The following is a 23,233-nucleotide window of genomic DNA, read 5'->3' as shown; positions in this document are numbered from 1 at the left end:
AAAAAAAAAGACCAAAATCATTCAAAAAAAAGACAAAAATCCATTAAAAAAAAGACAAAAATCCTTCAAAAAAGTGACAAAAATCCTTCAAAAAAGTGACAAAAATCCATCTAAAAAGTGACAAAAATCCAGTAGACCACGAGCCACGACTAATGACCACGCGAGTCACGTGAAGTTTCCGTGAGTCCCTCTCGGGTCACGTGAAGTTTCCGTGAGTCCCTCTCGGGTCACATGATCGGGTCACGTGACTGACCACATGCTCTGTCTTCCAGCACGACTACGACATGCGTGTGGACGACTTCCTGCGGCGCACACAGGCCGTGGTCAAAGTGACAAAAATCCATCAAAAAAATGACAAAAATCCATCAAAAAAATGACAAAAATCCATCAAAAAAATGACAAAAATCCATAAAAAAAAAGACAAAAATCCTTAAAAAAATGACAAAAATCCATAAAAAAAAAGACAAAAATCCATCAAAAAAAATGACAAAAATCATTCAAAAAAAAAGACAAAAATCCATTAAAAAAAAGACAAAAATCCATTAAAAAAAAGACAAAAATCCATCAAAAAAATGACAAAAATCATTCAAAAAAAAAGACAAAAATCCATTAAAAAAAAGACAAAAATCCATTAAAAAAAAGACAAAAATTCTTCAAAAAAGTGACAAAAATCCATCAAAAAAATGACAAAAATCCATCAAAAAAATGACAAAAATCCATCAAAAAAATGACAAAAATCCATAAAAAAAAGACAAAAATCCATAAAAAAAAATGACAAAAATCCATAAAAAAAAAGACAAAAATCCATCAAAAAAATGACAAAAATCATTCAAAAAAAAAGACAAAAATCCTTCAAAAAAGTGACAAAAATCCATCAAAAAAATGACAAAAATCCATCAAAAAAATGACTAAAATCCATCAAAAAAATGACAAAAATCCATAAAAAAAAGACAAAAATCCATAAAAAAAAATGACAAAAATCCATAAAAAAAAAAGACAAAAATCCATTAAAAAAAATGACAAAAATCCATTAAAAAAAAGACAAACATTCTTCAAAAAAGTGACAAAAATCCTTCAAAAAAATGACAAAAATCCATCTAAAAAGTGACAAAAATCCTTCAAAAAAATGACAAAAATCCATCAAAAAAATGACAAAAATCCATTAAAAAAAAGACAAAAATCCTTCAAAAAAAATGACAAAAATCCATTAAAAAAAAGACAAAAATCATTCAAAAAAAATGACAAAAATCATTCAAAAAAAAAGACCAAAATCATTCAAAAAAAAGACAAAAATCCATTAAAAAAAAGACAAAAATCCTTCAAAAAAGTGACAAAAATCCTTCAAAAAAGTGACAAAAATCCATCTAAAAAGTGACAAAAATCCAGTAGACCACGAGCCACGACTAATGACCACGCGAGTCACGTGAAGTTTCCGTGAGTCCCTCTCGGGTCACGTGAAGTTTCCGTGAGTCCCTCTCGGGTCACGTGAAGTTTCCGTGAGTCCCTCTCGGGTCACGTGAAGTTTCCGTGAGTCCCTCTCGGGTCACGTGAAGTTTCCGTGAGTCCCTTCCGGGTCACGTGACGTTTCCGTGAGTCCCTCTCGGGTCTCGTGAAGTTTCCGTGAGTCCCTCTCGGGTCACGTGAAGTTTCCGTGAGTCCCTCTCGGGTCTCGTGAAGTTTCCGTGAGTCCCTCTCGGGTCACGTGAAGTTTCCGTGAGTCCCTCTCGGGTCACGTGAAGTTTCCGTGAGTCCCTCTCGGGTCTCGTGAAGTTTCCGTGAGTCCCTCTCGGGTCACGTGAAGTTTCCGTGAGTCCCTCTCGGGTCTCGTGAAGTTTCCGTGAGTCCCTCTCGGGTCACGTGAAGTTTCCGTGAGTCCCTCTCGGGTCGCGTGAAGTTTCCGTGAGTCCCTTCTGGGTCACGTGACTGACCACATGCTCTGTCTTCCAGCACGACTACGACATGCGTGTGGACGACTTCCTGCGGCGCACACAGGCCGTGGTCAGCAGCCGCCGCGAGAGGGAGCGCCAGCGGGAGAGGGGGCCCCCGCGGGAGTCACGGAGGGAGAGGGAGAGGGGGGGGGAGGGAGAGGGGAGACCGGGAGAGGGGGGACCGCAGGGAGGAGAAGGAGAGGGGGAGGTACCGGCGGTAAGAGAGGGGGAGACCTCACCTTTACCCCCCCCCCCCCCGGCGCCAGGCCCTCGGTCGCTCCTCCCCCTCCCTGTGACTGACTGAAAAAGACTGACGTGTGACCCCGGGCCACCAGGGGGCGCCTCGTCTCCCGCCCGTAATTATGCCCCGTCTGTCTGTTTTTTTACCCCGCGATAATGAGTTCTACGTAAGGTCCGAGAGAGAGCGCCCCCTGTGGTCCGCCGTGTACAGCCACCAGTGTAAATGTCACTTCCTGTCTGTGTCGTACTTCCTGTTTATGTGTAAAAAGAGGCGGGGCTTTTGTTTTTGAATAAAATGGAACTGAAATACTTTGTCTCTTTGTGTTTTTGGATCAGTTTTGTCTAATCCAGGAAAGTCTTTGAGAAGCATTAAATAAAGAAAGACTTTATGGAGTTTGTGTCGGGTTTCCTCCTGGATCAAATCAACACTAAACGTTTAAACGTCTTTAAACCTTTATTTTCCACTCGATTTTTAAAGATGCAAAAACCAACAAAACACAAAGTGGCTCCTCTTCGGTCAGTGTACTTTTGGGTATTTGGATTTTCTTAATTGGAATGAAAATTAAAAAAAAATGGAAAAAGAAGTTGTTTTTCAATTTTGGTTTGCAAATCAAAAAACGAAAAATGAAAAAAAAAAAATTCAAGTGAATGAAACAATCCGTGTACCTTTCGATCATTAGTTATTCCGTTTCAAAATAAAATCAGAAAAACTAAATATGTGGTTGTTTTATTGTATTTCCATTTTCTAAATTAAATTGGAAAGGCAAAAAATTCTAAATAAAATATTGACCCATTTCTTTGCTCTGCAGTGGAAACAAACACTGCTAAAACAACTTCCGTTATTTTGTTCACTTCTGCTTCGGTTTGATTTGCTACTGGAAATGATGAGTAACTTTTTCTCTGCCTCTCTCTCCCTCGCGCAAGAGGGAAACAAAAACAAACTTAGGCAAAAGAGGTCGAGCTTCAACGCGATCTCCTCTGTAACCGTTGTTTATTATGTCATTAGGACTTTTATTTCTCAAACTCGTTGCTGCTCACTTTGAGCTCCTCGTGGAGCTGCAGCAGCCGAGGTGACCGGGGCGGAGGAGGAGGAGGCAGTGGGCGGTGATGTCGCTTCGGAGGCGGCCAAGAGCGGAGCTGAGCGAACAGGTGGAAGATGTGAGTGTCGGGGCTCCTGTCTCGTCAGTCACAGACTCCACACGCCTTTTTCTCTCCCATGGCCCGGGAGAGCTGGTGCCAGGAGCGTTCGGGAGCTCTCTCTCTCTGTTTCCCCAGAGCCGCGCTCTAAAACCCTTTCCCGTCGTGCATTCCCAAACTGTCCCTCTGCCAAAGACAGGCTACGTATCACTGTTACTTTTGCGCTTTCTGCCTGATTAGAGACCAGCCCAAACTCCACAACAAGTAACTATTTCCTCTCCTGACACCGAGGCATTTCATCCCTCTCTCTCTTTCTCTGGCACGGTTCCCTCTAAGCTGCGCTCGTGCGTAATTGCGCACGGCTCCCGTGTTGTCTGGGCACAAAATAAAATATAGCTGGTATGATATGAGTATTAACGATCATCCTCCGCTCTGAGAGTCCACGATGTCGCCTCTTTATGCTCATTTCCCGTCCCGGCTCGTGAGAGGCAGGTGCTCGTGTGTATTTTACTATCGAAAAGACCCCGCGTTCGAAGTGTGCGTTTTACACTCAGACGCTGGAGCTTTAGTGAAGGCTGAGAGAGACTGAAAAGTGGACGCGGCCACAGCACTGACCGAGCCATATTCATGGTCCAAAAACGGTGGTGAGGGGGGTGGGGATGTGGGGGTGCAGGCGCTCGTTCTACAGCCCCAGAGTCCGGTCGTTTTCCACACTCAGAAACGTGTTTTCGTTGCATCGGCGCAGTATCTGCACAGACGCAAGGCCCAGCTCATTCAGCTGCTTTTGAAAAGGACCTCACTCTCATAAGTTCAAGTTTGAGTTGAAGGATGTGTTGATGTCGTTCAGCTCGGAGAAATGCACCTGCAACTGTACTGACGTTTCCGCCACGAGGACTGATGTTACAGCTGTAGTTGGTCTGGTCATATTTGCTGTTGATTATGTTTAATGTAATGATCAGTGTGCGCCAGGGCTGCGTGAACACCATATGAAAAATATGTATTTAATAGTAAATGTGCCCCCCCGTGGATTTCATATGCCCCCCTTAAGACTGACGTCTGGCGACGGGACTGATAACGCGTGTGTCCTCTCCTCCTGGCGTCTGCAGCATTTCCCCGTGTTCGCGCTGCTTTCCGCCGGCTTCAGTGTCGCTGCCACAGGGCCAGGACCGCACGACTCGCAAAAAATATCAAACATGTTTGAAAACCTTGTGACCGTGCGATTTTCACTCGTACGTTCGTCGTGAGCAGCTATTCGTGGCTCGTAGCCCCTGTACAGTGCACGACAGAGACGCACAGTGTCTGCCCAGCTTTTTAAGGTTGTTTTCCAAGCAGAATCTCCTCACGGATATTTCTGAGCAACCCTTCCCTCCGTGGTAATATAAAGCATCTCTGATCTCTGCATGTGTTGCCCCATTTTTAAAAAGTATCTGCATAAAACTTTCCAAACAAGTGTAGGAGCGGCTCTGAGCTGAGGTCTCTCCTCACTTCCGGTGTCGAAAAATATAATAATACGAAATAATAGTAACGTCATAATTTTGGAGGGAATTTAAAACAACTAGAACCAAAACAAACACACTGACATTGACGTATACAAGATTTCTTTTTCTAATTCAAGTTTAGAAAGGGAAAAAAACAAAAAAACAAATGGAAATGTTGTTTTTCTGATTTTATTTTGAAACGGAATAACTAATGATCGAAAGGTACACGGATTTGAAACGTTATTTTTAAAGATAAATCTGATTTTCATGTTTGCCTTGTATATTTAATAAACAAAACACAAATTAAGACGAAAACGAAAAACAACCCAATTTTTATTTATGTAGCGGGAAGTTGTCATATTTGTGCTCCAAGAGCGCTGAATATAAACGCCTCTTATATGATCTTATCAGTTTTACGCACGACTACTGTCTCTCTCTACGATAATGTCCTTCAGTATCAGGCTCTTGACTAACCGTCAATGATCTAAACCAGTGTGGTCAACGTCTGGCTTTAACTCGGCGCCCAATCAAAACCGCCCTTTGACTCTGGGCTCCGGGGGCTCTGCGGCCACTTGGTAACTTTTACGCACAGCCCAGATGCACTCAGCAGACTGGCAAGGCGTTGTTGGCGCGAGTCTCAAATATGGCAGTGCATCTGTTTTATTAAAGAGAGAAAGATTTGGTGATTTGGAGTTCTTTCTTGCAGCCCTGGTTTCTGTCCTCAAAGTTTACAACGACCCCCGTGCCAGTGCAGTTCCAGACGCTGCATTATCTGCAGAAATGACCCTTGTACGTGGCCTGTTTGCAGTCCGGGAGCAGCTTGGCCACGTAAGGCAATGCTGCGTCTTGATGCACCAGAGGCACTTGTAAAACAGATGCAGTTAGTGGAGCAGAGGCGTCCACTTCCATCAGCAGCAGGTAGACTATAGCAGGCTGTCAGTGAGACTGAAGTCTGCCTAGATCTACAGCTTATGGAGCAGGTCGGGCGTTCACGAGAGTCGCCTTTACCTTGTGTCTGTGTCTGCCTCTTCTATCCCAGCCCCCGCCTGTAAGGACCACTGCACCTCCACATTCAGCCAACTCATCCATCTGTTAGGCCAAGTCAGAGCACAAGCCACGCCTTTGTGCACAGCATGTGCCGTGCGCATCTGGCTAGAACCGCTCAAAGAGAGGCTGTGCGTAAAGTTACCAAGTGGCCGCAGAGCCCCCGGAGCCCCGAGTCAAAGGGCGGTTTTGATTGGGCGCCGAGTTAAAGCCAGATGTTGACCACACTGGTTTAGATCATTGACGGTTAGTCAAGAGCCTGATACTGAAGGACATGATCGTAGAGAGACAGTAGTCGTGCGTAAACCTGATTAGATCAAACATATTTGTTCGTGTCTCTCCAGCACTTTTCATTAGACCTTTGCTGACTTGAGATGAAAGTGAATGTGTTCCTCTCCTTGATTTGCTAATAGGCCATTGATGACAGAAAATCCTGCGCTCTTGGGTTCACACCAGTGCCTCACTGTGCACAAAGGAGACCCCAGACTCCGGCCTCGTATAAAGATTTGTTTTATCGCCATCATTCCTGTTATAGTATCTATAGTGTCTGCTGCCACGAACCAAAGGAATGGCCTAAATGTGCCGATGCAGCGCTCCTGGAGCACAAGAGCGCAACTTCCGGTTACATAAACGAAATGAAATATACAATGCAAACATGAAAATCAGCTTTATCTTTAAAAACGTTTCATTCACTTGAAAAATTTTTTATTTGCAAACCAAAATCAATCCATTTTTTATTTTCATTCCAATGAAGAAAATCCAAATACCCAAAAGTACACGGACCCTCTTCCCCTACTCTCCCTTATGTTTATTTATTGATCAATAAAAGAAATGGTTGAATAATTATTCTGACAGTTTATTTACCTGCTGTTTTTCAGGAGATTCAGATTAAGTTGTTTTTGCCGTTTGTCTCTGGATCTGTTCACTGGGTCACACCACATTTATTTATATATACATATATATAGTAGTATCATAGTACATCATTGTTAAAAAACAAATGCCTAAAATAAACTGAATCAGATTTGTAAGGGATCAATTAAATAAACTGACAGTCGTGTTTCTCCTGAAGGTTCTGATTTTCCCGATACTGAGCAGTTATTTACTTATATTTAGTTTAATTTACTTTCTCCACTTATTCTGACACATAAACCTCAGACACTTTGTGAAGCCAAAAGTTTATTTAATGACTTCCTGCAAATAGTTCCCTAAAGTCTGCGCGCTGCTCGGTACCGTTTGGCTAGGCTAGTAGCAGCAAAGCTAGGAGCTAGCATAGGGTTAGCTTCCTGCTAGCGTAGCCACTTAGCTGAAGGTGCAGTTGGAGGAACATGAATCTCTGGGTAAGTTAGTCCTCGACTGGTTGCCTGGCTCTGCCAATCTCTTCCCTGTCCATTCCATGCAGGGAGAGTCTGGTCACGGAGCAATTGGAGCAGTTTGAAGGGGCGGGCCTAACGCGCACAGATTGTCAGTGAAATAAACCAATTAGCGATTAGCGGACGTGACGACAGCTGTGTCCAATTAAACAAATATGAACTGAATATAAACTCACGCGGAGAACGCGAGGCAAAATCCTTGACTACTTCATCCAATGATTAGTTTTGGCTGATGTTAACGTTAATTGAACTAAAAACATAGAGGTGCAGCGAGTGACGTAACCTTCTCATTTCTCTGTGACGGTTGTGATTGGTTCGGCTCGGCTTTAGCCGCCAATCAACAACTTGTCTACCGTGTGTGGCCACACCCACTTTCTTTCGTGCAGAAACAAGGTGGGTGTGGTTTATCAGGCTACTCGACTGGACTGATGCGAAAGACCTGTGTGAAAGCAGAAGAAGAACAAGAAGAAGAAGAAGAAGTAGAAGAAGAACAAGTAGAAGTAGAAGTACAAGCAGAAGTAGAAGTACAAGCAGAAGTAGAAGTACAAGTAAAAGTAGAACAAGAGAAGAACAACAAGTAGTAGAAGTAGAAGAAAAAGACGTAGAAGAAGTAGAACAAGTAGAAGAAGTAGTAGAAGTAGACTGGGTCAAACTGAGTCACTTTATAAACTCTTCATAAACCACATGTTCCTGAACAGTTAAAGACACAAAACACATTTCACAATAAAATTTATTAATCATCAACCCTTCACAATAAAAGCCTTCATCATAATCATCAGAATCATCGTAATCATTTCATATAAAGTTTGTCCTGATTCAAAAACACTAAGAAACTGTACAAAACTCCTGAGCGGCCACATGGTCAGGTACACCTGCCGTACCCTTCAGCCAATCAGAGCGCAGTGACACGCCCCCAACACACCCGCCAATCAGAGCGCAGCGGACACGCCCCCAACACACCTGCCAATCAGAGCGCAGCGGACACGCCCCCACCACACCTGCCAATCAGAGCGCACCTGCCCTTCACAATAAAACAATCCTTTAATCCGGTTTTGTCCTTTTTTAAACGTCTCGTGTTCCCTCGTACGTTTCCGTTACGTTCCCGTTACGTTTCCGTGTTTTTTTCCGTGATCTTTCCCGTGTTCTTCCCGTCACTTGCGGCGGCAGCGGTAGCAGCAGGCCCGGCAGCGCGGCTCCTCGGGCTCCGCCTCCCTGACCTCGGGGGCGGAGCCTCCGTAGGGGTTGCTGCTGCTGTTGCCGCTGGTGTTGTTGCCGTTGACGACGGCCGGGTTGGCGATGACGGTGGAGCCGTCGGTTTGGAGGCGGGCCCTCGGGATGGTCACGTGACCGTACGGGTTGTCCAGGGACACGTTGATGCTCGACATGGCCAATCGCAGAGAGGGGGCGGGGCCAGGAGCACAGGGGGGCGGGGCTCTCTCTCTCTCTCTCTCTCTCTGAAAAACAAAACATGGAGTATTAAAGTTTCCTGTTTGTAAATGTGACCTCTGACCTCTGACCTCCACACGCCTCCAGGCTTTACCCAAATCTAAACGCTACAAAGAAAAGCAAAAATGTGCCGGAAAAGCAACACAAAGAGTGAAGAAAAATGTGATGAAAAGTCGACAAAAACACGACAACAAAGCAACGAAAAGGCCACAAAAACATCACAAAAAATGAGAGAAAAAACGTGACAAAAACACGATAAAAACGTGACAAAAACACAAGAAAAACGTGACAAAAACACAAGAAAAAGCCACAAAAAAGTCATGAAAAAAAACAAAAAAAAAGAGGTTAAAAATTGTGACGACTTGACAAAAAGCTACAATCACTCTATAGTTCTCAGCTTTCAAATGAGGCCCAGTCCCGCCCCTGGTCACATGACGTTCACGATGACATCACTGCGACTGTATCGTCAAAAGAATCTGTGGAACGTCTGAGTCACTGATAAACCGGTTCATACTTTAAATACTCACGTGTTTCCTACAACAAATACTGCAGTACATGAGTTTTCGGCGCTAGGCTAATGCTAGGCTAATGCTAGGCTAGTGCATGTCTATGGTATCAGCTAGCCTGCATTAAACACAGTGTGACCCACAGAGCACCTGAGTCACTGATAACACCAGACTCACCATAGAAACGTCTGTGTCCATTTTGCATTTAACCTCTTAACTCCCACCTGAACATCTCCTCCAGTTTGGCTTTACCCGAATCTAAAAGCTTCGTGAAAATAAGCGCCAAGATAGAGGTGAAAATGAGACGCAAACAAGGAAACAAAAGAGTTACGAAAATGCCATAAAACACTTACGAGAAAGCGGAAAAAACTGATTAAAAAAAAAAGGTTAAAAAAAAGAAGAAAAACATTAATTTACAAAAAAAAAAAATGGTAAAAAAAAAAGGGAAAAATTTGTAAGAAAAAAAAGAAAAAATGGTAAAAAAAATAAAAGAAAAAAAAATTGTAAAAAAAATTAAAAAATGGTAAAAAAAGAAAAAGAAAAAATGGTCTTTGGGGGGCTTCACATCACTGCACTCGATTTCCATAACTCCTGCGCTAAAGCTGGCACAGAGAACAGCTCGGGTCAGGCTCAGGGTCAACACCAGCCAATGTATTTCATTAGCATTTCTCTACACAGACTCACAAATCAATTACACCGGGTCTCAAATCAACTCCGTCTGCAGAAAGTTTCACGCCGATGAGGAAAAACATTATTCGCCAAAATCTGTGTAACGGCCAAGTAGCGTGGCCAATTCTCTCTTTACGTTTTCTCTAAAAAGCCATCGTTTCAAGGGACTAATTAATGTTAAAAGTCTTTCAAATATAGCATGTTTATTCATCCCACTCCCTGAAGAAGGCTGTTTGTTGGTCGCTCCGCATAAGATGAAAAACAAAGCATCACACCATGTTTTCAAAGATTTTTCTTTTAAATAATGAGACAATGTGAAGAGATGTGATAGAGTGTTGATAAAGGGAGGGTTCCTCAAGTGGTTTCGACTCCCTTAACACCTAAAAGCACCTTCACAACAGCACTATTTAGTAGTAGTGTTTGACAAAACTTCAGAGCACTTTTTGGACTATAGGTTTTGATTATTTTTTTCTGTTTGACAAATGGCTGAAACATGATTAAGTTGTACATAATTTGAATCAAATCAACTCCAAATTGATTTGTTTTGTTGAAATTCAAAAGACACGATGACACAGCACTCGTGTTGACTGGAGCCAGAGTCCGCACCTCACAGTCAGAAATGACGTTAAGAGCAGGGGCGGAGCACAGGCAACAGGGGGCTGGGGGTCTGGGCCCCCACTCACTCAGATTGATAAGCAGCAGTGTTTTCTTAAAATAAAAAAAAGAGTTTATTTTGAATTTAGAAAGATAAGTTGCCTTATGCCTCTTTATGTGAGCCATTATTTTCCTACTGCGTGCGTAAATATTTGACTTGTTCATCTTTCACAGGCAACACCAGCCTTTATCGCATTAATAAAATAGCCCTACAATAGAATTTCATGAACATTTAAATCCACAACCTGAACCACACCGTTGCCACAAATACGATCTGTTCAGTTAAAAAATTCTGGAAGCGCACCACCCTCCACCCGTCACTGTGGAAGTACTTTTAAAGTAGCCGTTTAAGGTACATAGGTGAGGGGTTGTTGTTAAAAGAAAAAATGGTAAAAAAAAAAAAAAAGAAAAAGAAAAAAATGGTTCAAAAAAAAGAAAAAATGGTAAAAAAAAAAAAAAGGAAAAATGATTAAAAAAAAAGAAAAGAAAAAATGGTTAAAAAAAAAAAACTCTCTCCCTCTAAGCTGCGCTCACTCCCGTGTTGTCTGGGCACAAAATCAAATATAGCTGATATGATAGAGGAGCATTAACGATCATCCTCCGCTCTGAGAGTCCACGATGTCGCCTCTTTATGCTCATTTCTCGTCCCGGCTCGTGAGAGTAAAGGCAGTGACAGGAGCTCGTGTGTTTTACTACAAAGTAGGGCTGTGCAATTAATCGAAATTCGATTACGATTTCGATTACAACAATAAACGATTACAAAATTAGCATAATCGCAAAAAAACGATTATAATATTATTTTTTTTTCATTTTTTTTTTTTTCAAAAAAAAATTCACATTTTTTTTCCTAATTTTTGGATTTTTTTTATGGATTTTTGTCTTTTTTTTTATGGATTTTTGTCTTTTTTTTTATGGATTTTTGTCTTTTTTTGATGGATTTTTGTCACTTTTTTGATGGATTTTTGTCTTTTTTTGAAGGATTTTTGTCACTTTTTTGATGGATTTTTGTCTTTTTTTTTATGGATTTTTGTCTTTTTTTTTATGGATTTTTGTCTTTTTTTGCTGGATTTTTGTCACTTTTTTGATGGATTTTTTTAAAGGCAACAAATAATCGTTTGAATAATCGTGATTATTATTTTTTCAATAATCGAGCAGCCCTACTACAAAGCGCTGAAGTCGAAAAGAGCCCGCGTTCCAAGTGTGCGTTTTACACTCAGACACTGGAGCTTTAGTGAAGGCTGAGAGAGACTGAAGAGTGACCGAGCCATCTTCATGGTCCAAAAACGGTGGGGGGAGTGTGGGGGTGCCGGCGCTCGTTCTCCAGCCCCAGAGTCCGGTCGTTTTCCACGCTCAGAAACGTGTTTTCGTTGCATCGGCGCAGTATTCTGCACAGACGCGAGGCCCAGCTCATTCAGCTGCTTTTGAAAAGGACCTGACTCTCATTAATGCAAGTTTGAGTTGAAGGATGTGTTGATGAGGTTCAGCTCGGAGAAACGCCTCCTGCACAGAGCCACTTTAACCAATGGGCTAGCAGGGGCTGGAGCCCAGGGGCCTACCATAGTCAAGAGCCATTAAAGGGGGGAAAAAATAAAAGGTGATTTGTTGATTTTCATGTCAATCACTTCACTTTGCGACAGGACTAACCATATGCGATGATTGCGCTGCGCTCCTATGTGTGTACCTGGAGTAGGCCCGCCCCACCTGGCCCAGAGGGATACATGTAGGAGCAGCAGGGTTAGGGTTTTTTTGGGATTTAGGGTTAGGGTTATAGGTTAGCATTAGGGTTAGGGTTTTTGTGGGATTTAGGGTTAGGGTTTGCGCTGAGGCTGGGTGGGGGCCTACAATTCTGTTTAAGCCCTGGGGCCTATGGGTACATTAAGGCGGGCCTGCTCCTGCATCATACTGACGTTTCCGCCACGAGGACTCATGTTACAGCTGCAGTTGGTCTGGTCATATTTGCTGTTGATTATGTTTAATGTAATGCCCACACCTAAGCTCACACCTCTGACGCCTCATTTGAAAGCCAAGTCCCTCTCCTCATCGCTCTTTTGTCTCGTTCGTTGAGTGAAACTCTTTGATTTAATAGCGAGGCCCCTACCCCTCGGTTAGACCACGCCCCCCCACACACACGCAAACATGACGTCACCGGGATAATGAGGGAATACGTGGGTAAAGTGAGGCTCAAACACAAAACAACAACAGCAGGAGGAGTCACGTGATGCTTTAAAGTCAACATTAAAGTGATAAATCCTGCTGTAGCGTCACGATAATCACTTTAAACAGCCTGAGTTTCAGCCACAGTCACGTGACTTCGGCTGAAACTGTGGCGGTGATGATGATGAGGATGAAGCTCACCTGACGCCGCTCACCTGCTGCACGCGCGGCTCGGTCCCGGCTCTGTGCCTGCTCTGTGGTCGCTGGTTCTGGTCCCGGTGTGTCCGCGCGCGTCTCTCTCCGGTCCGCCCGTGTCTCGGTCTCTGCGTGAGTCTCTCCGGGCGCGCGGACAGGTCGGACCGGTTTCTGTGAGTGCGCGTGCGTGCGTGGCGGCGAGGGCGCGGTCTCGCTCTGCGCGCGGCGGTGACGTGACGTTCACGGACGGATGGGCTTTGTTTACGCTTTGATTTGTACTTTTAACAACGCGGCGCGTCAGTGCGTGCCCCGGAAGTGACGGCAGAGTAAAAAATATATGTTAAATTTTTATTTTTTTTTACATTTTTTTTTTTTTTGTATTGTTACTTTTTACATTTATTTATTTACTTTTTATTTTTTTTTACACTTATTTCATTTTTTTTTTAATTTTACATTATTTCATTTTATTTATTTACATTTATTATTATTATCATTATTTTTTATTTATTTATTTATTTATACTTTTACAACGCAGCACTTTAGTACGGAACCCCGGAAGTGAAAATTATGGGAGGCCGTTTAGGAAAAAACACATTGAAAATGAAAGAATACCCATTACACATGTGAAAAAACACAACAAAAATCACAGGTTTATACATTAGATGGCGCACTTGTACATTGTTTGTGTTTGAAACACGTTCAATGAAGAGCAAAATGTATAGAAAATGTTTAGAATTAAAAATGCATTTTTATTTATTTTTTTACACTGAAAATCTTGAAAATGCTGGTCAGGTTTTTTCACATCGAAAATGAATGTGTTTTTGTTTTTTTCTTTCAAAGTTCACCTCAGATCTTTATTTTTTATTTTTATTTATTTTTTACATTAGAAAAAATAAATAAAGAGGTTGGTGCAACCGGAAGTTGATTGTTGTGACCGGAAGGTACCTGCTGTTGCCGGTGTTGAGGATCAACCTGGGCGGGGTTATTTTGGATTATGATAAATGACATTTAAAAATAAACTTTTGGCTGGTATTTCCATGGGGCTTGGTGGAGGTGAGGTTGGCTGTGTCCATGCCTGACAACAATGCACCTTTTGGACGTCCAGTGAACAATAAAGAACAAGAAAGAACAAACTCACTGTCTTTTCGTCGTCTTAATTGGGATTGCATTAGTTGTGAAGTAGTATTAATATGAGCATAATCGCACTGTATGATGGCAGACATATAGGCCTATTTTGATGCCTGATGAATTTGAAACGTGAACTGAAACAATATTGTGGACAGGCATAGAGCCAGCCACCGGCCGCTGCCTGTCGTAGCCAATTTTAAACTTTAATTTATTTTCACTATTTAACCAACATTAAGATGATCTATATCTCTAGGAACAGAAATAATGGTTGATGCTTCTGCCTGTATGTCTCACAATTGTATTTATTATTGACAGTTTGGCCATATCCCCGGTTTATTATTAAGCCCTCTGTTATTTAAATGTCATTTATCATAGCCTACGTGAAGGTGCATCTGTTTGAGGTGAGCCTATTGAGGTTCATAGCGCCATCTAATGGACATATAAGGATGTCCACAAGACTGTCCTGAGACACGCCGATAAACAAACCCAAAATAACCCCGCCCACGTTGATCCCCAACACCGACAACAGCAGGTACCTTCCGGTCACAACAATCAACTTCCGGTTGCACCAACCTCTTTTTTTTTTTTTTATGTAAAAAAAAAAAAAAAAGATCTGAGGTGAACTTTGAAAGAAAAAAGAAAAAAAACACATTCATTTTCGATGTGAAAAAACCTGACCAGCATTTTCAAGATTTTCAGTGTAAAAAAATAAATAAAAATGCATTTTTAATTCTAAACATTTTCTATACATTTTGCTCTTCATTGAACGTGTTTCAAACACAAACAATGTACAAGTGCGCCATCTAATGTATAAACCTGTGATTTTTGTTGTGCTTTTTCACATGTGTAATGGGTATTCTTTCACTTTCAATGTGTTTTTTCCTAAACGGCCTCCCATACCCGGAAGTGAAAATAGAGTAAAAAATAATATGTAATTTTTTTTTTTTTTTACATTTATTTATTTATTTTTTTACATTTATTTATTTTACATTTGATTTATTTGATTTTTTTTTTTTACATTTATTTCATTTTTCTTCTACTTTTTTTTTTTTACATTTATTATTATTATTATTTTTCTTTTTTATATAGTTTTAACAACACAGCACTTCAGTACGGAGCCCCGGAAGTGACAATAGAGTAAAAAAATATATGTAATTATTATTTTTTCATACATTTAATTTTTGTATTGTTATTTTTTACATTTATCCTTTTTTTTTTTTTACACTTATTTCATTATTTTTTTAAATTTTACATTTGTTTTATTTTATTTCATTTTTATTCATTTATTTACATTTATTATTATTATTTATTTATTTATTTGTTTCTTTTTTTTTTTTTTATACTTTTACAACGCAGCACTTCAGAACCCCGGAAGTGACAGTAGAGTAAGAAATAATGTGTAATATATATATATATTTTTTACATTTATTCTTTTTTTTTACACTTATTTTATTTATTTTACATTAGATTTTTTTTTTTTTTACATTTATTTCATTTTTCTTCTACTTTTTTATTTACATTTATTATTATTATTATTAGAGTAAAAGTAGAGACAGTAGAGTAAAAAAAATATATGTTAAGTTTTTTATTATTTTTTACATTTACTCTTTTTTCATTATTTCATTTCTTTTTTATTTTACATTTTATTTATTTATTTATTTTACATTATTTATGATTTTTTTTTACTTTATGTTTTTTTTTTTTTACATTGACTTCATTTTTATTTATTTATTTACATGTATTATTATTATTATTATTATTTTTTTTTTTCTTTTTACATTTTTTTTTTTTACACTTATTTCATTTATTTTTACATTTAATTTTTATTTATTTACATGTATTATTTTTATTTTTATTTTTATTTTTACTACTTTTTTTATAATTATTTTTTATGTTTCTTTATTTTTTCCCGAGTGCTGCATGAGTCGTTCCCTCCTTAACCTCTAAACCTCCGCCTGAACCGAGCACGTTTCCTCCACTTCGGCTTCACCCAAATCTAAAAGCTTCAAAATCGCGACGAAGACAAGGATGAAAACACAGCAGAAGGTTCGGATCACACGTAGGCCTTAGCTTTCAAATGAGGCGCGACACTGACGCCTCACAAAGGAGGAAGAAGAAAAACCTCCAGTGAATTCCCTTAAACCTGTCGATCTGAGTCACGTGGTTAAACCGGTCTGACCGAAACCGAGCAGCGCCCCCTGCTGCCCGAATACAGTCCACCTCTTAACCCCTGAACAGTCTGGCAAATGTAAAAATAAATATAGGAAACAAATAAAATAAATACATAAATAAATGTAAAAATAATAATAAATAAATAAATGTACAAAAACAAATAATGTAAAAAAAATAAAAAGTGTAAAACATTTTTTTTAAATAAATGCAAACATATAGCAAAAAATGAAATCAATGCAACAAAAATAAATAAATGTAAAAAAATAGAATAAATGTAAAATATAAAGAAAAATGAAATAAAGAAAAATGAAATAAATGCAAAACATTTTTTAAATAAATGTAAAAAAAAAGAAAAAATAATGTAAAAAAAAAAAGTGTAAAACATTTTTTTTAATAAATGCAAATATATAGAAAAAAATAAAATCAATGCGACAAAAATAATTAAATGTAAAAAAAAATTAAAATAAATACATTTAAAAAATGTAAATAAATGTAAAACATTTTTTAAATAAATGTAAAAATGAAGAAAAAATGAAATCAATGTAAAAATAATAATAATAAAATAAAAAAAAAAAAATGTAAAAGATTTTTTTTTTTTAAAGTAAAAAAAAAAGTGTAAAACATTTTTTTAAATAAATACAAACATATAGAAAAAAAATGAAATCAATGCAACAAAAATAAATAAATGTAAAAAAAAAAACAATTTACATAATTTTTTTACTCTATTGTCACTTCCAATACACAATGGAGCTATATATTTTTTCACTTACACTTGGCTGTAAATACTGTTTAAGTGGTGCTAGCCCGCAGTTAGCTTTGCCCGTTAGCCTGTTAGCTTCTTCTTCCTACAACACTGCAAAAATAATAATAACAATAAACACTAATGGAATCTTCCTGACTCCATTAGTGTTTATTGGGGAAAGTTTCAATCGTGTTTTTCTGTCCAGAGACACCAGGGGGCGATGAAAGACCCTCCATCATCCCATTAACACCTGTATTAACCACCACAGAAGAGAAAAGTCTTTGTTTTGTAGATTTCATGCTCGATTCTTTTTGCCTCTTTCATAAATCTGACTTTTACTGTGAATCCGCGCTCACTTCCGGTCCGCTCTTACTCTGAAAGCGCCTTCCCCCGCGTCTTCTGCTTCCGGGTGCCGCCTCGTACTTCCGGCGGCTGTTCCGCTGACGGCTGAAGCCTCCCCTCGGGCCGGACTCTGTTTGTCGCGGGATTCTCCCCAGTTTTCGCGTCGTTTCTTCGGATCAAAAGTCGCCGATGACGCAGTGACGGAGCCGCGTCAGGTACGTGCGCGCTCCCGACCCGGCCCGGACCCGCTCCGCGCCCCGGTCCGGCCCCGGTCTGGCCCGGTTTGTCCCGAGACTCTGCAGCCTTTGGCCTAAATCCCCTGATTCTGTTTATTCCAGTCAGCGGCTCCAACAGCAGGGACACAAACAAACACACACAACAACAACAAACAAACAAACAAACACAACAAACACAAACAAACAAACAAACAAACAAACACAACAAGCTTCCTTTAGTTTGATCCTTTGTCTGCTTTACTTCAGTTTCCACTTGACTCTTAACCTCTTAACCCCCGGCCTAACCGAGCTGCGGGTCCGCTTTACCCAAATCTAAACGCTTCTCACGGCGTCATGAGCTTTCAAATGGGACATGACTCTGCAAACGTTTAGATTTGGGTAAAGCTGGGGGGGATGATGTGAAGAGAAGGCGGAGTTACAGAAGCTTAAAGGATCAGTTTCTGTTGTTTTAACCATTCCATAAAGTAAAGTATAGGTATTTATAGGAAGTACTCGACCACCATGGAGTACTATTACTGTGAGAAATACATAAAAAGTATTTTCTGGAGGTATTTTTCAAATCCAGAAGATAAGACGCTTCGATTCAGTTAACTCCGCCCCCTCTCTAAGTAACACTCAAGCTAACACACGCGCTAACACTCAAGCTAAAACACACGCGCTAACACACACGCTAACACACACGCTAACAAACAAGCTAACAGGCGCTAACACACGCGCTAACACACGCGCTAACACACGCGCTAACACGCAAGCTAACACACGCGCTAACACACATGGTAACACTCATGCTAACACACGCTAACAAACAAGCTAACAGGCGCTAACACACGCGCTAACACACACGCTAACACGCAAGCTAACACACACGCTAACACTCAAGCTAACACACGCGCTAACACACACGCTAACACGCCCGCTAGCACACATGCTAACACACCCGCTAACACACTCACTAACACACATGCTAACACACTCACTAACACACTCACTAGCACACATGCTAACACACGCGCTAACACACACGCTAACACAAACCCGCTATCACACCCGCTAACACACCCGCTAACACACCAGCTAGCACACCTGCTATCACCCCAGCTAACACACACTCTAACACACACTCTAACACACACGCTAACACACATGCTAACACACACGCTAACACACACGCTAACACAGACGCTAACACACCCGCTAACTCATAAGCTAACACACCCGCTAACTCATAAGCTAACACACACGCTAACACACCTGCTACCACACACTCTAACACACGCTAGCACACATGCTAACACACACGCTAACACAGCCGCTAAAACACCAGCTAACACACATGTTAACACACTCGCTAACACACACGCTAACACACTCGCTAACACACGCTAACACACATGTTAACACACTCGCTAACACACCCGCTAACACACATGTTAACACACTCGCTAACACACACGCTAACACACTCGCTAACACACGCTAGCACACATGCTAACACACACGCTAACACAGACGCTAACACACCCGCTAACTCATAAGCTAACACACCCGCTAACACACACGCTAACACACACGCTAACACACTCGCTAACACACGCTAACACACATGTTAACACACTCGCTAACACACCCGCTAACACACATGTTAACACACATGCTAACACACTCGCTAACACACCCGCTAACACACATGCTAACACACATGTTAACACACTCGCTAACACACCCGCTAACACACTCGCTAACACACTCTCTCTCTCTCTCCTCAGTGTGGGCCATGCTCTCTCGCCCGCTCACTCTCGGCCAATCAGAGCACGGGGGGCAGGACAAACCCGGCATGGCCCCGCCCTCTGACGCGTCGTCGGTCGGCAGAGACCCCGCCCCTCCTCCGCCCCCATTGGCCGAGGACCTGAACGCCGCCGCGCTCCCATTGGCCGAGGCGTGGACGCAGACCGGTGAGGACTTTTTTTTCTTTCTTTTTACTGTTTATGTGACCTCTGACCTCCTCTGACCTCTGACCTCCTCTGACCTCCTCTGACCTCTGACCTCCTCTGACCTCCTCTGACCTCTCCAGGCTCCTCCTCCACGGCGCCTCTTCCTGTCTCTGCGTCCTCTCCTTCTGCCTCCTCCTCATCTCCTCCCACGTCCCCTCTGATGTCTCCTAAACCGTCTCCCCCGCCTCCTCCTCTCCTCCCCCCTTACGACCCCGTGTCCTCGCCCTCTCCCCCCTCCTCCCCCTCCGTGACGCCTCCCTCCGTGTCTCCCATTTCACCTTCTTCCCCCTTCTCTCCTCCCTCTGCCCTCGTCTTTCCTTATTCCTCTCCTTCCCCACAATCCTCCTCTCCCCACTCGTCTCCTCCTCCTTCTTCACCTCCTTCCATGTCTCCTCCTTCCATGTCTCCTCAGATGTCTCCTCCAGCTCCTACCGTCTTTCCTCATCCCTATGTCCTTTTCTCCTCTCCTTCCACACAATCCTCCTCTCCCCACTCGTCTCCTCCTCCCTCTCCTCACTCGTCTCCTCCTCCTCTTTCCTTTCCCCACTCGTCTCCTCCTTCCTTCCCTCACTCGTCTCCTCTTTCCTTCCCCCACTCGTCTCCTCCTTCTCCTCCCTCGCCTCCTTCACCTCCTTCACCTCAGTCGCCTCCTTCACCTCCCTCACCTCCTCTCCTTGTCTCCTCTCCTCCCCCAGATTCCTCTCCCCCTCCGGCGGCTCCTCCCCCCTCGCCCCCCCCCGGGCCGTGCCTCCTGTGCGCCTCCCTCCCGCGCCTCGTCTCCTCGCTCCTCGCCCTGCACCAGCGGGAGATGAGGCGGCTGCTGGAGGGCGCCATGGCGAGCGTGGAGCGCCGGCTCAGCGCCCTGGAGCAGGGGCGGCGCGCGGGGGCGGAGCCGGCGCCCGGCCCCAGCCAATCGGAGAAGAGGAGGCGGCGACGGGAGGAGAAGGAGACGAGGCGGAAGCGCAGGAAGAGCGGCCATTCAGAGGAGAGCGCCGCCCCCGAGAGCCAATCAGAGGAGAGCACTGCCACTGAGAGCCAATCAGAGGAGAGTGCCGCATCCGAGAGCCAATCAGGGGAGAGCGTGTGTGCTGTCGTCAGGCGGAACGGGTGAGTTTGAAACGTCATTCAGCAAAATGTGACGATGGAAAGTAATGGATAAAATAAAATGGAATTAATTCATAATTTAATACAAATTAAATTAATTAATTCATAAATTTTCATAAAATTATTGAAAAATTTATTAGAATTTTTCATGAAAATTTAATTTAATGAAAATTTAATTTAATGAAAATTTAAATTTTCATTAAATTAAATTTTAATGAAAAATTCTAATAAATTTCAAATTCATTGAATTAATGAATTTGAAATAATTCATTCATGAATTATTATTATTTTATTTTTTTTGGATACTTTATTGTCCCCGTAGGGAAATTAACAGATTAATTTAATGAATTAATTAATTAATAATGATTTAATGAATTTAATGAATTTTAATTAATTTAATTAATTTAATTAATTTAATTAATTTAATTAATTTAATTAATTTAATTAATTTAATTAATTTAATGATTCAATTGTTCATTAAAATTTCATTTAATGAAGATTTTAATTTTCATTAAATTAATGAAACATTATTTATGAGAGTAAAAAATAATAAATTAAAAACATAAAATAAATAATGAAATAAATAATAAAATATGAATAAATACATAAATAAAATCGATTAAAATAAGATGAATAATTATTGTGAAATAATTAATGAAAAAAAAAATAATAATAATTTGATAAAATAAATAGTTGTAAAAAATTGATAAATGTAATAAATAACGAATAAATCAAATCAGTCGCTACAGTCATTGGTTAATGCTCGAAGTGATCCCATAGGTCTGATTATCTCAAGCCCCGCCCCCTTCATTTGCATGAGGCGAGAGAAATCAAGAAAATGATATGTATGTAATAAAAGTGGAAATAAGAAGAATAACAAAAATGATTGAAAGAATAAATAAATAAATGCAGACAGAAAATAATTATGTCTTTATTATGTTTATTTTAACAAAAGACATTTAATAACTATATGTTTATTTTGACAGTTTTAGTCCCTAATAAATGTGGTGACATAATCCTCATCCCCTCCAGGTTCTCGGCCCGTGATCCTCTGGGGGCGTGGCGTTTCTCAGACCCCGCCCCTCGCTCGCATCGCCGCGGCGACGCCAGGGCGGTGCTGTCGTGGCTGCTGACGCCGCCGGGACACGCCCCCGTGCGGTTGCCCTGGCGCCTGTCGGTGGTCGCCGTGGAGACGTCTGTGGGCGCCACCCTGAGCGGCGTCGGGCCGGCTCCGGAGCGCCCCCTGCAGGACTACAGCGCGCCCCCCTACATCGCAGTGGACCACAGGCGAGGAACAACCAAGCTTTTATTGTGAAGGAACCACACATTTAAAGCTTTTATTGTGAAGGCGACGCACATTTAAAGCTTTTATTGTGAAGGCACCGCACATTTAAAGCTTTTATTGTGAAGGCACCGCACATTTAAAGCTTTTATTGTGAAGGCACCGCACATTTAAAGCTTTTATTATGAAGGCACTGCACATTTAAAGCTTTTATAGTGAAGGAACCGCACATTTAAGGCTTTTATTGTGAAGGCGTCGCACATTTACAGCTTTTATTGTGAAGGCACCGCACATTTAAAGGCTTTATTTAGTTCGGCCATCGTTGTGATGTTTTTAGTGTCACTTCCTTATTGGACACCGGGAGGAAGTGACATAGAAGAAGGTAAACCGCTTTAAACTGTTGCCGTGCCGACCATGTTAATTCAATGGGAAATGAGTGCTCTGGAATGTTTCCTTCTTCTATGTCACTTCCTGTCAGCAGCTTAAACATTAAAATAACTTTTCTGATCAATATTTCTTCATTAAAATCACTGAAATTAAATGATAATTTTTTTAACTGATCTTATTCATCTAATTAAGTTAGGTTTTCAAAAACACTCAAACCTGTCAGCTGCCTTCACAATAAAAGCCTTAAATGTGTGGTATTTTCAAAATGAAAGCCCGAAGCCTTTTTATTATTGTGAAAAGACCTCAAAATTAGGGCTTTTGTTTTGAAAATATCACACATTTAAGGATTTTATTTTGAAAACATCACAAATATAAGGATTTTATTTTGAAAACATCACAAATTTAAGGATTTTGTTTTGAAAACATCACAAATTTAAGGATTTTATTTTGAAAACATCACAAATTTAAGGATTTTATTTTGAAAACATCACAAATTTAAGGATTTTATTTTGAAAACATGACAAATTTAAGGATTTTATTTTGAAAACATCACAAATTTAAGGATTTAATTTTGAAAACATCACAAATTTAAGAATTTAATTTTGAAAAAATCACAAATATAAGGATTTAATTTTGAAAACATCACAAATTTAAGAATTTTATTTTTGAAAACATCACATATTTAAGGATTTTATTTTGAAAACATGACAAATTTAAGGATTTTATTTTGAAAACACCACAAATTTGAGGATTTTATTTTGAAAACACCACAAATTTAAGGATTTTATTTTGAAAAAATCACAAATTTAAGGATTTTATTTTGAAAACGCCACAAATTTAATAATTTTATTTTGAAAACGCCACAAATTTAAGGTTTTTATTTTGAAAACATCACAAATTTAAGGATTTTATTTTGAAAACACCACAAATTTAAGGATTTTATTTTGAAAACATCACAAATTTAAGGATTTTATTTTGAAAACATCACAAATTTAAGGATTTTATTTTGAAAACATCACAAATTTAAA

At 40.6% G+C, this 23,233-nt stretch overlaps 2 protein-coding genes across 2 annotated transcripts in view; both read left to right on the top strand.

Moving 5' to 3' along the window:
- ythdc1 (YTH N6-methyladenosine RNA binding protein C1) overlaps positions 1 to 5,615 on the top strand; it is a gene marked incomplete at its 3' end in the record, with an annotated part of 19,854 nt that extends 14,239 nt beyond the window's left edge. The window contains exons 11-13 of the mRNA XM_079581192.1: positions 273 to 329; positions 1,948 to 2,145; positions 5,592 to 5,615. Of these exons, the coding sequence (XP_079437318.1) occupies positions 273 to 329; positions 1,948 to 2,145; positions 5,592 to 5,615 (279 nt within the window). The remainder of the gene's footprint in view (positions 1 to 272; positions 330 to 1,947; positions 2,146 to 5,591) is intronic.
- Positions 5,616 to 17,273: 11,658 nt separating this feature from the next.
- LOC306981705 (uncharacterized protein) lies at positions 17,274 to 22,118 on the top strand. The gene is made up of 4 exons (XM_079581346.1): positions 17,274 to 17,420; positions 19,208 to 19,393; positions 20,128 to 20,539; positions 21,569 to 22,118. Exons 2-4 carry the CDS (start codon positions 19,216 to 19,218, stop codon positions 21,849 to 21,851), a joined length of 873 nt encoding a protein of 290 aa, XP_079437472.1. The 5' UTR covers positions 17,274 to 17,420; positions 19,208 to 19,215; the 3' UTR covers positions 21,852 to 22,118.
- The last annotated feature ends 1,115 nt before the right edge of the window (positions 22,119 to 23,233 follow it).

Source organism: Gobius niger, assembly GCF_951799975.1.
Source record: "Gobius niger genome assembly, chromosome: 22".
Taxonomy (NCBI): domain Eukaryota; kingdom Metazoa; phylum Chordata; class Actinopteri; order Gobiiformes; family Gobiidae; genus Gobius; species Gobius niger.
The sequence above is the reverse complement of the archived record's forward strand: the minus strand, read 5'-3'. Positions and strand labels throughout refer to the sequence as shown.